Source organism: Thamnophis sirtalis, unplaced genomic scaffold (assembly GCF_051295495.1).
Source record: "Thamnophis sirtalis isolate CommonGarterSnake01/CBP01778 unplaced genomic scaffold, rThaSir2_p1.2 scaffold_5, whole genome shotgun sequence".
NCBI lineage: Eukaryota > Metazoa > Chordata > Lepidosauria > Squamata > Natricidae > Thamnophis > Thamnophis sirtalis.
The window spans coordinates 130674904-130691354 of NW_028261385.1; the positions used below are offsets into that span (position 1 = coordinate 130674904).

The 16451-nt window shown below is 37.0% G+C and overlaps 1 protein-coding gene across 1 annotated transcript; it reads left to right on the forward strand.

Annotated features, from left to right (window-relative positions):
- The first annotated feature begins 954 nt into the window (after positions 1 to 954).
- Positions 955 to 15857, forward strand: NPM1 (nucleophosmin 1). Its single transcript, XM_087716895.1, has 11 exons — positions 955 to 1159; positions 2472 to 2551; positions 2872 to 2991; positions 6914 to 7007; positions 7139 to 7239; positions 7911 to 7978; positions 9783 to 9840; positions 12295 to 12393; positions 13890 to 14009; positions 14662 to 14736; positions 15543 to 15857. The coding sequence occupies exons 1-11, from the start codon at positions 1102 to 1104 to the stop codon at positions 15579 to 15581; spliced, it is 912 nt and encodes a 303-aa protein (XP_087573021.1). The 5' UTR covers positions 955 to 1101; the 3' UTR covers positions 15582 to 15857.
- The last annotated feature ends 594 nt before the right edge of the window (positions 15858 to 16451 follow it).

Below are 16451 nucleotides of genomic sequence, written 5' to 3' on the forward strand. Positions count from 1 at the left end.
TGGACCACATGGCTTGAGTCCTGAACAGAAAAGGTGATCACATGCTTCAATGTTGGGGAGAAGAAGAGAAAGACTGAGATGCTGAGTCCCTGGTTTTATGCCCTCTCTGGCCTTTGATCTTGTATTCTGAATAGTTGTGAGACTCCCATGGGGCCATGCAAGGGCAACTCTCTAGGCTGTGTTTTGAATCCAGGTTTGGTTGAGTTCTCAGATGCCATGTGGTGAGTTGGGTAAAGTGCCAATATTATCATGCCTTAATCCAATTTCCCTGGAGCTGAAGGGCAGAACTCTTTATTATGTAAAGGGATTGGCTTGGCCTTCTTAATGGCCCATTGACAAAGTGGGTGGAGGCAGGAAGCTACAGGGAGCTATTCTCAATTTAAAACATGTTTCTTCCTTTTCACATCCAGGGAAATATAATATTCTGCCTTTTCAATATTTCCCAGGATATTTCATTTTTCTGGAAGAGGGCTAGGTGATAACTTTCCATGGCGGAAATGCAAATAATTTTTGAGATACATAAAAAGACAAGAAACGTTCGTTAAGAATCATAAGGTACAACACTTAATGATAGTCATAGGGTACAAATAAGCAATCAGGAAACATTTAATATCAATTGACGTATTTATGACCCAAAAGCAGAGAAAGAGGACAAGTCAATTTTCTGCAGATAGAGATGAAGCCCGCGAATACAAGACTTTCCACAAGACGCAAGAAGAGCCTCGCACGCGCTTCAGAATCCCCGCTCTCTCCTCCCCACCCCCTTGCGAATTCCCATTCTAAAACGACAGCAGTCCGAAGAGCGCCTGCGCACCCCGGCCTACCATTTCCAACCGCGTGCGCCACTCCGATCACATGGGGAGGGCCCCAGGATAAAATCCGGGCCGCCGAGTCGCCAAAGGTGATCTTGTCTTCTCTCGCGAGATTTGCGACTTTATATAGCTGGGAGGCGGGGCAAAAGGTGGGTTCTTTCCCAGAGGTCGCTGTCGTCTTCGTGTGGTCGGCGCCATCGTGCTCGGCTCTTCTTTTTTTCCCCCCTCTTCTTTCCTTTCCCCCGAATCTTCGGCAGGCGAGGCCGGTGCTTCCAAGCCCGCAAGCAGCATGGAGGACAGCGATATGGACAACATGGGCTCCCTCCGTCCGCAGACCTTCCTTTTCGGTAAGAAATCGGCTCTTCCTCCGCCGTCTCCCCTCTTCCGCTGCAGGGGCGGGAAGGCTGCTCCGCCGCTGGGCCTTCGCACGTGGTCGGGGTTTGGTGGGTGGAGGCGGGCGCTTCGGCCGGGAGAAAAAAAAACGGCGTGCGGGACCCGGAGGAATGCTGCATATTTTGGGGCTGGATCCTCCCCGCTAAAGTACTTGCTTTTTTCCTCGCCACGTGGTCGGCTGGGGCCTCTTTCCTCCCTGGGACTTTTATCCCCCAGCCCCCTTTTTCCATTTTTCTTTTTTCTTTTATTTTTATTTTTTATTTTATTAACAAACATGTAAAATACACACACACACAAAGCTTAGACGTACACCACATTTACACAATACAATATGAACGTTTTTCTTTTCATTTGGGTTTGTTAAATGGAAGCCATGGTTAGCTGGCTTTGAATTCTTAACGGCGCTAAGCCGAGTTCAATCTAGCCCAGCTTGTGCGAATCTGGATAGTTTAACAGTTCAATAGAACCAGAAATAATGGAGGGATACAGGAGAAATGGCTCGCATCGGTTCCGCACAAAAGCCGATCTTACTGGGGGAAAAATAACAATCGCCAAGGAGCGATGGACTGGGGAATGGCAAGAAACGCTCTCGCCCGTTCCAGCCTTACAACTGGGGAATAGGCAGGGGAAGAAAGACGGGTGGCCACGTGCTTCCGTAGGTAGAGCCGGGGTGCATAGATCTTGCAGATGGCAACGTCGTTGTTATGGCCTGCAGGCAGACTTAAGGAAAGCACGTTCACTACTGCTGCTACCTGCAAATTCTAAATCAGTTGGTTGCACTAAATAGAGTAGAATTCTTTATTGCCCAAGTGTGATTGGACACACATGGAGTCGTTGGTGCTTATGCTCCCAGTGTAGGTAAAGAAAAATAGAATACGTTAATCAAGAATCATAAGATACAGCACTTAGTGGTAGTCGTAGGTTACTAATAAGCAGTCAAATTGTACTAGGAGACAAAATATAAATTTTAAGGATACAAGCAACAAGGTTATAGTCATAAGTGGAAAGAGATAAGTACTAGGAAAGAATAATAATAGTAATACAGTCTTTAGTAGATAATGTGGCAGTGTTGTAGGGATTAGTTGTCATTGTGGAAGATTAACTTCCCTGTTTCTGGCCTCTGGGTCCATGGCAATAGGCTTTGGGAAACACTTCTGTAAAATATTTTTGCCCATAGGCAGATGTAATTACATGAATTTTGAATTGTGGTGTGAAATGGAATTATTGATTCTTTTTAATAATTAAATGGCCATGATGTTTCTGCAGGGTGTGAATTGAAGGGAGACAAGCCATATCACTTTAAGGTGAATGATGAAGAAAACGAACATCAACTTTCTCTAAGAACGGTAGGTTCCTCCCCCCCCCTTTTTTTTTTCCCTTGGAAATTTCTCAGTTGTGAGTCAGAACACTTATTTGATGCTTACAGGCCTTAACTGCTTTTTGGGCAAGAGTTGCAATTGCTTAAAATGTTCATCACCATGCACAGTAGCTTCAGATGTGCATAATCAGCAATTACTTGCAAACTAGTTATGGTAGCATGTGCCAAGTTGATACATTTCATTATTTCTGGATAGATAATAACACTACATTTTCTTTTACTAGTGATTGCTGTGGGAGGGACTTGAGACCTAAAGGAACACCTCAAACATTGTGTTTTGTAATGCAGGTTAGCTTAGGAGTTGGTGCTAAAGATGAATTGCATGTTGTTGAAGCGGAAGCATTGGACTATGAAGGCAACCAGATAAAAGTCACATTGGCTTCCTTGAAGATGTCGGTTCAGCCTACGGTAAGAGTATTTCTTGTTTAGTAAAAGGAGTAGCAAGAATTATAAGCATTGTAAATCGCTATTTTGGCAGTGGTTCCATTCTTACCACTGAGAATTTTAAATTGCTTTAAGTTCATTGCTTTTTCTTCTTGAAGCCATTATGGGAACTTTGGGTAAGAAAAAATGAGTATCAGTGTTTTTCAGAAAAAGTTATAAGAATAATTTACATAATAAAAATGCATTTTGATGAATATGTTTCAGTTATTTCAATCAATCAAATCTTTGTTCTCAGACCAATGAGTAGAATACAGAAACCGGTTAATTAAAATATCTGATTTTTTGTTTTAGCAATTGTGGATCCTATAAGAAAATTCCTAATCTTACTCTTTAACTCTCCGACAATCTGTTTATTACTGCAAACATTTTTCCTGCTTCTGTAGAGGAAGGAAGTTGGATAGAGTTACCTTCTTCCTTGTATTATGTCAACTGACTTGTTCTTTCCTTAGTGTTCTCAGCTGGATTCACTATATAAAACTATACTTGCCAGTTATCCTAGTTTGGATGATTGTATATCTACTATTTGATAAACAAGAGGACAAATAAGATTTGGGAATGGAAGGAAACTTCTCATTAGTGCAAAGTAGGCAGTCTTGAAATGTACCCCAAGAGTTATGCAAGTAATTACAGGCCTCCATTGATTAAAGATTCAAAGTCTGCCCAAAAACTTTGGATTTTTTTTTAAAGAAAGTGGAAAGAACCCATTGTAACAGGAATACCATGTTCATTATTCTACTAGCTTATTAAGGATTTTACTTGTGAAGTTAAATATGCTTTTTAGATCCCTATAAATTGTTCTTAGAAACCTTTTACTTACTGCATTGGCATATTACTATTGACAGGACTTGATCTAATTGGTAACTGCTGAGAATTGATGCTGTTATTCAATAAACTTTTAAAAACCTAATTGGCCTTTTAATAGGAGAAGGGTCTCACTTAATAGGCAATCACATTCAATACATATTAGAAATAATTTTGCACATGCTTTGACCCAACAGTTCACATTTGATTACGATGCTTATTGTTGCAACTTTTTGGTAACGAGATAAATTTATTAAAGGAGAACATGAACACAGCTCTTAGTGGGACTCCTTCCGTTAATTTTTACCATGCTTACCATTTTCATTCTCTCAGGTCATAGCATCTCCCTAAGAAACAAAAAGAGGTCTCTTCCTTGATCCCGATTCTTCACTAAGGCTTTGTTTTAATGACTCTCAAGAATTGTTGGTTGTGAGGCAGGAATTCTCCATACACAACATGAATTGTCATTCATTTGTTTATTTCTTCAGCTAGACCTCCCATTTCTCTAGAATCTTTTTTCTCCCGATTCTCCTTCGAACGCATATGTGATATGATTGCCATTGGAGAATATCTTAAGCATTGTATGCCTTTGTCTTAATGAGCTGATTCTAACCTTTTTTTAAAAGGAAGATCTTTTAAATTTTGTCAGGATAGCTTAGCCATAATTCATAGACTGCAACTTGAAAATGCCTTAAAGTAATTGAACAAAAATTGAAAACGAGGAACAACTTGATTAGAAAAATTGCAAGAACAGATGGGAGCACAAATAAAACTTGGCCTAGAGTCAGTCTCACAGTTATTGTTGAATACTACATACCTGTATGGGGAAGTAGTTGTCATACAAATAAGATTGATGTTCAACTTAATGGCTCAATGAGAATATCTCAAACCCTGAAATCCACACCACTCTCATGGCTCCATGTTGTTTCTGACATTCCCCTCCTGATTTCAGGCGACAACAACAACAGTCGAGAATGGAATATCCGTATATAAAATATTAAGACTTTCTACATTTTCACCAGGCTAAAGTCTAGGAAACCAATTTGGGATAACATGGCTGCAGTTTTACAATCTAGATAAAGAATGGCGATTAAATTGGGCAACTTTAAGAACCATAGCCTAACAGACCATCCAGGTCCAAGAAAACCACTCCCAGGAATGCAGTTGCCCTAAAAATATGGAGCCACCTAAATAGAATCCGGCCACAACTAAGCTGTTTAAATGGAGGATGGCTGAGAGCCTGCAATTGATAATATAATTTAAAAATTCTCAGGAAGTTTCAAGGCACCTAGGTTGATCTCATCTCACAAACAATTAGGTGGTTTCCATTGTGACTATATGATATATTGTGATTTTATTATGGTTTTATTGTAATTTAATATTTTATTTCGTATATTGTCCACATGCTGTATATGTATACATACATACCTATTTGCTGATTATTTAAATTTATATTTGTATATCACTGATTGCGTAGCCTCTGTGGATGCCATAGACTAAATAAATAGACTGCAACTCCTGCATCGAAGTTAATAATTCAGAAATAATTTCAGTTCTTTCTACTTTATATTGGAAATGCTACTTTGTTACAATCAAGTCTTCATTGCTAAAAATAATGGATTCCAATATTTTTCGGGATGGCAGCTTGATGTTAGGCAAGGAGCAAAAAGATTTTAATTCATGTTTGGTGATAGAAAGTCCTGTAAGGAAAGAAAGCAATTATTCAAATGCTGTTTTTAAGCAGGCGTAACTAGTGATAGAAGCTACAGCTTTAAATTATTTTCTTCAGCAGAGCCCATGAACAAAGATTCCTGTCCTTCCCTATGTCAATAAATATTGATGAACCTCTCTTTATCTAATTAATCAGTACATAGCAGAGTTACATATCTGGCAAGCTCTGCCACCAGGGCTCAAGAAGCGAGAAAGCGCTGTAATATTGATTTCAAGCATAGAATCTGAAGCCTCAAGATTTAAGCACTATGCACATCAAGGTCAATTAAAGCAACATGCTTTGCAATTCACAAAATATGATTGGGAAGACTTCTCTAAATGTGCAGAGAACTGGGCAGAAATGTATGCTTGCGTTAAAGGTACTAAAAGTCTAGCAAAATTAGGTCCGTCATATCCTGAATTGGAAGTAACTGATAACTGATTCTCTACATCTCTAGTAGTTATTCAAAGGCAAACAATTGTAGGCACTATTCATACATTTTGATTGAGTTGTGGCCTCGGAGTAATCCAGCAGAATGACTATATGTTCAATGATTGCTGTTCTGCATTTTCCTGTTATGTCAACACTGTGAAAGAGCCAGGATTGGAAAAAACTGAAACTGTCTGAAAAAAACTCCCTTTTTACAACCCTGTAATTTGAAACAAACACTCCAAAGGACCTTTTATGGCAAGCTTGCTTTGCTCTAAGTTTGTGATAAAACTTTTTGTTTTTTTATGTACTTGGTTTTGAATAGTGCAGTACAAATACTTTTTGAGTATGTTTTTGTGTTTAAAATGAAAAGATTAAGAAATATATGCAGCCTAAAGAACAAAAGCATGGGGACTCAAGATCATATTCTAAAGTAAGGATGCTGATACAGAGAATATCATTCTCTGGATTTCAGCCGTCTGATAATTAGATGGGGAGCATCCTTCCCTGCTGGGTCATATAGGGTAGGAAGATCCAACCATATCAAAGAAACAAATTTGTAGAGTAAGTAATCCCCACCACCTTGAATTTTACCCAGAAGCCTACTGGTAGCCTGTGAAACAGATTTGTTATTCTCTGAACTGGCTAGAGTGCCAAGTAGATAGCTGTATTTTGAGTCTTTGTTATCCTCAAGGACATTTTTGCATTTCTTCCCCTTAAAGTAAAAAAAAACACCTTTTTTGTCTTTCCCAATTTAGTTAACTTTGAGCAAAGGATCCTTTTTTGGATTGCAATCTTTAGCTTTGTTTGGAAATAATAGCAACCTCCTTCAGCCTGGTTTGGTTTGAGTTCTAGTTAATGATGTTTCTGCTTGTCACTGTTCTGGTTTTTTTTGTGTGGTTTTTTTTTGGTCATTTCAGCAGAACTTTCTGTTTTTCTTTTAAGGTTTCATTAGGTGGCTTTGAAATTACACCTCCAGTAATTCTGAGATTGAAAAGTGGTTCAGGGCCTGTTTATGTCAGTGGACAACACCTTGTAGGTATGAACATTTGTAACATTCTGTGTTTTAATTTGGGTGGCTATTTACATTCAGCTTGCTAAAGTAAATTTAGTTAAACTTTTCTCTTTGTGTTTGGAAAATATCTGGTTTACTTTTGTCTTCTGTAACAGCTTTAGAGGAAGAACCAGAATCTGAAGATGAGGATGAGGATAAAGTAGAACAAAATATGGTAAAAAGACCTGGAGGTGTGACATTAGCTAAAGTTCCCCTGGTAAGCATCTAATGGAATGCATTATTTTGACCTGCAGGGTTTTAGGGATATAAATAGTCCTTGATTTAGGACTACAATTGAATCCAAATTTTCTGCTGTTAAGTGAGACATTTCTTAAGTGAATTTTACCCCATTTTTACGACCTTTTTTGCCACAGCGGTTAAGTTAATTGCTGCATGTGGTTGTGAAGTGAATTTGGCTTCCTGATTGACTTTGCTTGTCAGAAGGTCGTAAAAGATGATCAGTGATCCCAGGACACTGCAGGCGTCATAAACATGAGTCAGTCTGAATTTTAATCACATGACCATGGAGATGCTGCAGTGGCCTTAAGTGTGAAAAATGGGCATGTCCCTTTTTTCAGTGCTGTTGTAACTTCGAGTGATCAGAACTGTTGTAAGTTGAGGACTGCCTGTATGCCTGTGCTGTAAATTTATCCACAGGTTTAGTTCGCAGAAGAAAATACTTTTTTTTGCTAATCAACCTTATGAATAAAACTGAATTTTCTGAATACATGATTTAACTGCTTCTAGTGGGAAAGGTGAAAGAAACTGATTAACCATTTTTGTAATTTGATTTGACATCCTGGATAATTTTTAATTATTTCATTTTTATTCATACTTCATAGTATTGAAGATGGTATGTATCTTATAAATTACATTTGTTCTTTCAAGAAAAAAGCAAGGATGGCAGACAAGGATTTCGAAGATGATGAAGATGACGACGATGATGATGAAGAAGAGTATGTTATATTTCAGTAATCTGTTGTGTTTAAATAAATAGCCTGGGCAGGAAGAAAACCGAAAGATATTTCCCTTAGAGTAACAACTCTAGAGAAGTTGTTACTATATTTAACAATATTGTTGTTAAATATATTTTGGGTATATTAGAGTGTGTGTGTGTGTGTATGTGTATATACACATACATACACACACACACACACTATATATATAAATAGTAACAATAGTAACATACCAATATATTGTTATATTTATGCTGATAAATAAAGGGAGACTAGTATAGATCTATTTCAAGCTATTTAGCTCTCATCAGCTAGCCATACCCAAGTTTGGGAATCGAACCTGTGCTCCATTGCCTCCCAGGCAGGGAGTTAACCATTTGAGCTACAGAGAACGACTCCTTATCAGCCAGCCAGGGTGGGAGGTATATACTTAAAGTCACAACCCCTGGTATGCCCAAGTATGGGAGGAAGGTCACACTTCCACTCTCTGTTCCACTCAAAATGTAACAAAAAGGCAACAGTAAAAAATATTGGGTATCTGCCTGGATGGTCTCTTGTGACGAGCCGAAGGACAGAGAATGGAAGTAGTGATCTTCCTCCCATATTTGGGCATACCGGGGGTTGTAAAAGAAATCTAATAGATACCTTTCACCCTGGCTTCGCTGATAACGGATAAGAGCCTGTGGCCTAATGGCTAAGAAGTCTGTCTAGTATGTAATATAACCCAGGTTCAAATCCCAGTAAGGGTATGGCTAGCTGATGAGAGCTAAATAGCTTGAAATAGATCTATACTAGTCTCCCTTTATTTATTTATCAGCACAAATACAACAAAATGTAACAAAAAGGCAACAGTAAAAATATTGGGTTTCTGCCTGGATGGTCTCTTGTGACGAGCCGAAGGACAGAGAATGGAAGTAGTGATCTTCCTCCCATATTTGGGCATACCGGGGGTTGTAAAAGAAATCTAATATATATATATGTGTGTGTGTGTATACACACACATACATACATACATACATACATACATACATACATACACATATACACATACATATACATACATATATATACACACACACTCATATATATATATACACACACACACATACACACACACATACATACACACATACATACATACATACATACATACATTCCCCACTTGGGAATGGGACAACTTGCCACAGCCAACTCATGCCCAACTCCCTGCGGGACAACTTGCAACGGCCAATTTGCCATGGGAAAGCTCACCATGGGACAATATTAACAATTCTATTTAATTATTTAAAATGTATAAAAATTATTTTAATTTTTGCCATTCACATTTCATTCTGTCCCTCTTTTTGCATTCTTTCTTTAATGATTCTATTCCACCAATTCTTTGATATTAGTGTAAGTTTTGAGCCGAGGTGGCGCAGTGGTTAGAGTGCTGTACTGCAGCCACTTCAGTTGGCTGTTATCTGCAGTTATCTGCAGTTCGGCTGTTCAAATCTCACCGGCTCAAGGTTGACTCAGCCTTCCATCCTTCCGAGGTGGGTAAAATGAGGACCCAGATTGTTGGAGGCGATATGCTGACTCTGTAAACCGCTTAGAGAGGGCTGAAAGCCCTATGAAGCGGTATATAAGTCTGCTATTGCTATTGTTCCACAGCAAGTTGTCCTGTGGCGATTTGGCCGTAGCAAGTTAGCCATACTGAGTTGGCTGTGGCAAATTTTGTTTGCTCCAGTGTAAAATTGGATATGGGATATCAAATTTATTAGAATTAACAGACTAGGAATTTACATAAACTGAATTTTGATTGTAGTGATGATGAAGACGAGGATGAAGAGGAGGAGGAGGAAGATAAGACTCCACAGAAAAAGGTAAGTTATTTCTACTCAAAAGTGCTTCATTTGAGATGAAAGTAGACTTAAGGTGTACATAACAGAATTGAATTTAAGGGATTCAAAGGAGATGAATGTTTCCTCTGCTGAATATTTTTATTTTTGCTTTTCAAAACATTTTGGGTGGACAGAGCGCATCATTACATTCTTAGTGTTTTATGCCCCTTGTTGCTTCTAATTCTGAAATTGGGTTTTCTGTAGTCCATATGCAGAGCATTATTTTCCTGTCTTCACCCTGCTATTTATGGACCCATTTAAGAGTAACTTTTTTGTCTCCTCTTTTCCCATAAAATACATTTGCTTTTTCTGTTTCATGCTTTCTCACATTACATCGCTTTTTGAATGGTAAGGTAGTACTCTGAATGGTTTCCAGCAAATGTCTGGAAATCATTGTTGATACCATTCAGCTGGCACAATGGGTTATTTTATTTTTTCCCTATATGCTTGACTTTCTGTGAAGGAAAACTCTACCTGGCTGCATTTAAAAAGAGGTGAAAAAAAGTTTGGACTGGAAGAACATTTTGTGAATCATAAGTTAGAAAGAAGGTGTTTTCTCTTGTCTTACAGTTTTTTTTAAAGGATTAGATAGGAGAAACAACATCCTATTTCTGTTACAAGTTGAAAACAAAAAGGATGGCAACCGTTTCAAATTGCATTTGTTTAAAGAAGTGCTTGGATTAAATTATAAAATAATTTGCTTTCAAGTTAAGGAACATTAAGTAAATTTTCCTGCATTTGGCTCAATTCATACTTTGTTGCAGAGTTAAATAATTATAAATGTTTCTGGAGGCAGCATGACTAGGTGGAGCTGTAGCTTAAAATAAGTTTGATTTTAATATAAAAATAGTTATAAAACACTAGTTTACTCCATATAGATAAATAAAATGTTTGAAATAAGTAAATACTCAGTCAGATGTGGCTTCCATTTTGAATACATGATTCTTACAGGTAAATTATTTTTGGTTGACTATGTTTTTTTCAGAAAATGCACAGACATATATTTCTTGTAAACCAAATTGTTCAAGCAGACTACATTAGAATTAAACTTATTTAACAAACCCTCCCTCCATCCCTTTGAGGCAGAAAGTGTCTTTAAAAATACTAAATGAATTTTGTTGATTGGAAAATAAGCACTAAAAAATTGGGACTGCTACCACAATGTTACCTTGGTAATAGATTGCTTTGAAATTTGTCAAATTTGGTACTTGATGCATTTGGACTCAAAAAATTTGTCCCAGTATTCATCATTTGTTTAGTACTCAATATGTAAACCTCCCTCGAGGCTGACTGCCTTTTTCAATTGAAACAAAAGGGTCACAAATTAGTTACATAGTAGCTCATTGGGTCCTAATAAAATGAGCACTAATAGCATTGAGCAGAAAAGAAAATTACTTTGCATCACTGTTGAGAAAATTAAATAAATAATAGGCAAATACATGAGCGGTATTTGCATTACTGATCTTGCTAGGGAATATGGTACGCCTAAAACAACGATCTCCACCATAATTAAGAATAAAGCGATTAAAAGGGCTGATGCTGCAAAAGGAATTAAAGCAGTAAAAAGCAGTGTTTCCAAACGTTGGAAGTTGAAAAGCTGCTGTTAATTTGGGTAAACAAGAAGCAGCAGGCGACAGTGTATTGGAAGGCATGATATGTGGAAAAAGCAAAACTGTTGCATGCTGATCTTTTGAAAAACAAACCGGGACTGAATGGTGAGAGAGTTAAACTTTTTAAGGCCAGCCATGATTGGTTTGATAATTTTAAAAAGAGGACCGTCATCCATAGTGGTACGCATGGCAAGACAGTGAGCATTAATAAAAAGGCTGCTGTTGAATTCGTCTGTGAATTTCATGACTACGTAGAGGCTGAGAATTTTGCAAGTGGGATCTGTCTTAAAGTTGTAAAAACTCCCTGTGAGTTTGTGCAGGTGGACTGGAACAGGACAATCCCATTAGGATATGGAGTTGTCTTAATACAAATAAAGAGAAGTTTTTGTTTTATTCAATCCAAGTACAGTATTGTTACGGTTATATCTCACGTAAAGTAATATGCAAGCCTATCTTTTTACTTATGGTGTTAAAAATGTGCATTGTCTTTGGTTTGGGAACACATTAAATTATTTGCATTGTTTCTTATGGGAAGAATTTGTTTAGTATTCATCCAGCTTTCTGAACCAACTAACGAGTACCAAGATACCACTATATTAGGTTAGACTCCACTAGAATAGTGAACTTTGCATTTTCGTTACAGTAAGAACTGATAGTTAACCCTTTGTACTAGTGGCATGCTGTAAATTTTCATTAATTACAGCAAACATGGACAATAGCATAGGCTATGGAAATTGTAGTGCAAAATGTGTGGTAAAAATAGTTGGTTTAGTTTCTTTCTTGATTATATTAAAACGAGGCAGGCTAACATTTATTCTACTTTTAGCCTGCCAGAGATTCTTCTGTGAAGAAAACACCAAAATCAAAACAGAATGGAAAAGATTCTAAATTGGCAACACCAAAGTTGACAACATCCAAATTGAAAGTGAGTATGTAGATTAATTTCCATCATTGGTTATTATATATTAGGAAAATTGGAAGTTGTGCTCAACTAGGTTTTTGATACCTGATTTAATTATAATACCGTTGTATTATATTATAGGAGTTAAAATAATAATATGCATGTATTTATGAATTGCCAAGTAGGATAGTTGCACAGCTTTTTCATGTAAACCTTTGAGGTATTAATGTATAGTTTGTTATACCCTAAATGATCATTCTGAGGCATAAAGAGTTTCCCCTTCAGAACAAATGTTATTACTTAGTGGTTTTGTAAGCTACTTGGTGTCTGATAAATGCTTCTCCCTTTGCCGGGAAAACATCTTAAAAACAGAATGCTCAAGAGATTCTCTCCCTGTCAGTTGACACAAAATAAAAGCTAATCGCAAATGTATAAAAGCTAATAGTAGGAAGAAATACAGGTAGACCTTACTTAACAACTACCCTGTTTAACAACTGTTCAAAACTTAAAGTGGTGCTGAAAAGGAGACTTATGACTGACCCTCACAGCGTCCCTGAAGTCACATGATCACCGTTTGCATACTTTATATGGCTGGTTTCCAACAAGCAAAGTCAGGAGAAGCCAGCAGTAAAATCACAAGTCATAGTTATGTGATGTCTTGCTTAATGAGTGGGGTTTTTGCTTAGAGATGGTTTAGCATGGTTAAACAACAGTGGAAGTGATGCAAATCTGGCATGGTCATATGTTTTGCTTAGCATCAGTTGCCGATTCTAATTGTGATAGTTAAATGCGGACTTCCTATAAATGAACTGGCTGAAACAGCACAGAAGTTCAAATAAATGAAAAGTAGAATGAGGTGTGCAAGGCAAAGACTTCTGAGTAGGCTGTATCCTTGAACAATCATCTGCAGTCTTAAGTGTTTTTTCTATCAGGGCAACCTGGTGTACCCATATATGGGACGGAGCATACTGCTTCTGCTCTCGCCTTTCAGCCCCAATCCAGGAGCCTGAATTGTCGGTAAATACAAAGTTATCTGCAGTCTTGGCTCCCAGAGAATGAACACCTAATCCATCATCCTTGCAGAAGTCAACGGATGAATCAATATATTCTACTGTGGATAAAATAATCTGAAAAAGTGACAATGACAAAAGCTATATAGTATTGGATATTATTTCTGCTGAAATTTCTACTTGTGTCTACCAAAGCCAAATTAAAAAAAATTAAAGGTACATTTACAAACATGAACATTTACTGAAAAGTTAAAAGCCTGTACTTGAAATGTCTTTCAAGTCTTTAAAAAAAAACACATTCCATTATATAAACTACTGAAATTAAGTAAGCATTGCTTGCTGATAGTTGACCAAATAACGTAGTGGCCCAAGATTTTTCCCTTTCTATCTTTCATATGCTTAGTTTTCCCTTCCTCATTAAAATAACCTGAGGCTTACGTATCTGTTGTTGATCATCAGTTTTCTTGTTCTATTGTTGAGGGATTTTAATCCTATTTTGTTATGTTTCAGACTCCAGAATCCCAAAAAGAAAAGGCACCAGAGACTCCCAAAACACCACGGCCTGCAAAATCACCCAAACAGTTCTCTATAGAGGAGATAAAAGCAAAAATGCAGACAACCATCGAAAAGGTAATTTTATCACACCGAATAGCTGTGGCTACTGAGATAAGAGAGTGTATCTTATCAAGAAAACTTGATTTTTCAACATAGTGGCATTAACTGTTGTTTTCGTGGAAGAATTAGATTTTCCCTCCTGCCAATTGTAGTTTTTATTCACAGTCTCCATTTAATGTATTTAGAATAGAATAGAATTCGTTGTTGGCCAAGTGTGATTGGACACACAAGGAATTTGTCTTTGGTGCATATGCTGTCAGCGAACATAAAAGAAAAGCTACATTTTGACACGAATCATAAGGTACAATGATAGTCATAGGGTACAAATAAGCAATCAAATCATACTAGGAAACAATCAGTATAAATCATAAGGATACAAGAAACAAAGTTACGGCCATACAGTCATAAGTGGGAGGAGATAGGAAGGATGAGGAAATTAATAGTAATAGTAATGCAAACTTAGTAAATAGTTTTGTGGAATTATTTGTTTCCATTTAATGTATTTACCATGTGAATTGCAATTTTTTAGGTCTTTGTTGACAATTCCAAGCTTTGTCTAGGCATTTTCGTGTGAACCAGTTGTATCTTAAATGAAGTTATTTATAGTGTGAAGTATAGATTTTTGTAATGTTATTTTAATGTTGTATTTGTCTGTTTCTTTCAATAGGGAATCAATCTTCCTAAGTTAGAAGCCAAGTTTGCAAATTACATTAAGAGTTGTTACAAGGCTGAAGACCCGAAGGTAATGGAATTATGTCATGATAAAAATCACTTAAATTAACAGAATTGTGTTATTTCTTAAAGTCATTACAAGGAAAAACCAGAACTGGATAGTTTTCTGATGGTGATAATGGAGAATGTTAACATTTTTCTGTTTAGGGGTGTCAATGAGTCTTTTCATTAAGCCTATAAAGTGCTTCAATCCCATTTTTGACCAAATAAAATACTTTTGTATTGAGCATTGCCCGATGCCTGTTCTTTAGTGCCCATTTCTAAATCAAAATTAATTCGTAGCTTTAAACTTTTTTCCCCTCCAAAGTCAAACAGCATGTGAGGACACACGGTAGATAGTGGTGATATTAATGTCAGGAACAAATTGGCTTAGTTGTAAATCTTAAATTTTGTGATCCAAATTTCTGAAAGAATGTTTTCCTTTCCCCCAGGAATTCATTCCTATCAAGAGATTTTGTCATGGAGAGAGAAATTGTGGTTGCTTAAAAAAGAGAATTCTTTACAGTTTTAGTTAAGATAGCGATAGGGCCTTTACTGTGCTTTGTAAAATGTAAGTGGGAAAATACACTGAATAATTTTAATCATTGTGATCTTGAGTGGGGCATTTAGTAAATGCTTTTAAAAATCGGTACTTGCCCGAAATTCCTGTATGTGCATCTTGTAATAAACCTAAAACTGTTATATTCTGTACCCGTAAATATTTTTGAAGGCATTACATCAATTAAACAATAAGTTTATTCACAGTTTCATTGTGTTGTAAGGTTACAAATTACAGCAGGAGTCTTTGGTAACTAACTTCTTTATGTATATTTCTAGGTGATTCAAGAGCTGTGGCAATGGAAGCAGTCTTTGTAAGCAAGAAGTCAAATTGCTCCATTTCAAATGATGGTCATGTGTGCTTAACCATTAATACCTGACTGAACCTTTCTCTCCAGAGTCCAATTAATGTCGTCCACATTATTTTGGCAAGAATGTATGGTCCGCAATGCCTGTTCATTTTTTTTTTAATACCAAGATTCCATCCTTTTCATTTAAAATATGTATGGAAATGTTTTGATAATACATAGTAGTGGTGATCTGGGAAGAAGGAGACTAAATGTAAATGTGAAAATAAAATTTTAGTATTTTAAATCGTTTTGCTGCTTTGTTATGGGAACAGAACAATTCTGTATGAATTGCCTTACAGTCATACCAACTTTCGATCACTTACTACATTTGCCCAAGGGACTTGCAGATGCTCACTTTTCCACCAACCCATTCATTTAGTAATGCTTTTCAGAATTTACAATTCCTGCTTTAAAAAAAAAGTGAGTTACGGCAGTGCACACAATGCATATTAAGTCAAGTCGTGTTCCTACACAGAACTGATCTGAGGTGCTTTTCTGTATCTTCTGAATATCATTTAAGGTGCATTTTTCCTCCTTTCTCTCCCCTACAATCAGTTCTATCTGGCCTCACATTAGGGATTTGTACAAAGCAGAATATTTTTCACATTTTTGAACCATCCATCTCCCTCAGAGGGAGTAGTGGCGATGTAAACATGCTTTGTTCGGTGCATAAAATGAATGAATGCTTCTTGGACATTGGTTGCAGCATTCCAGGCAAATAATTATCTTAGGAAGATGGATCATTTTAAATTTTACTGGTTTTGGCTGAGATAAATCCAGAGGAGTCTTTAGGCCCAAAAAGATCAAAGCTATGTCACTTTGACCGTTTCTTCTTCCC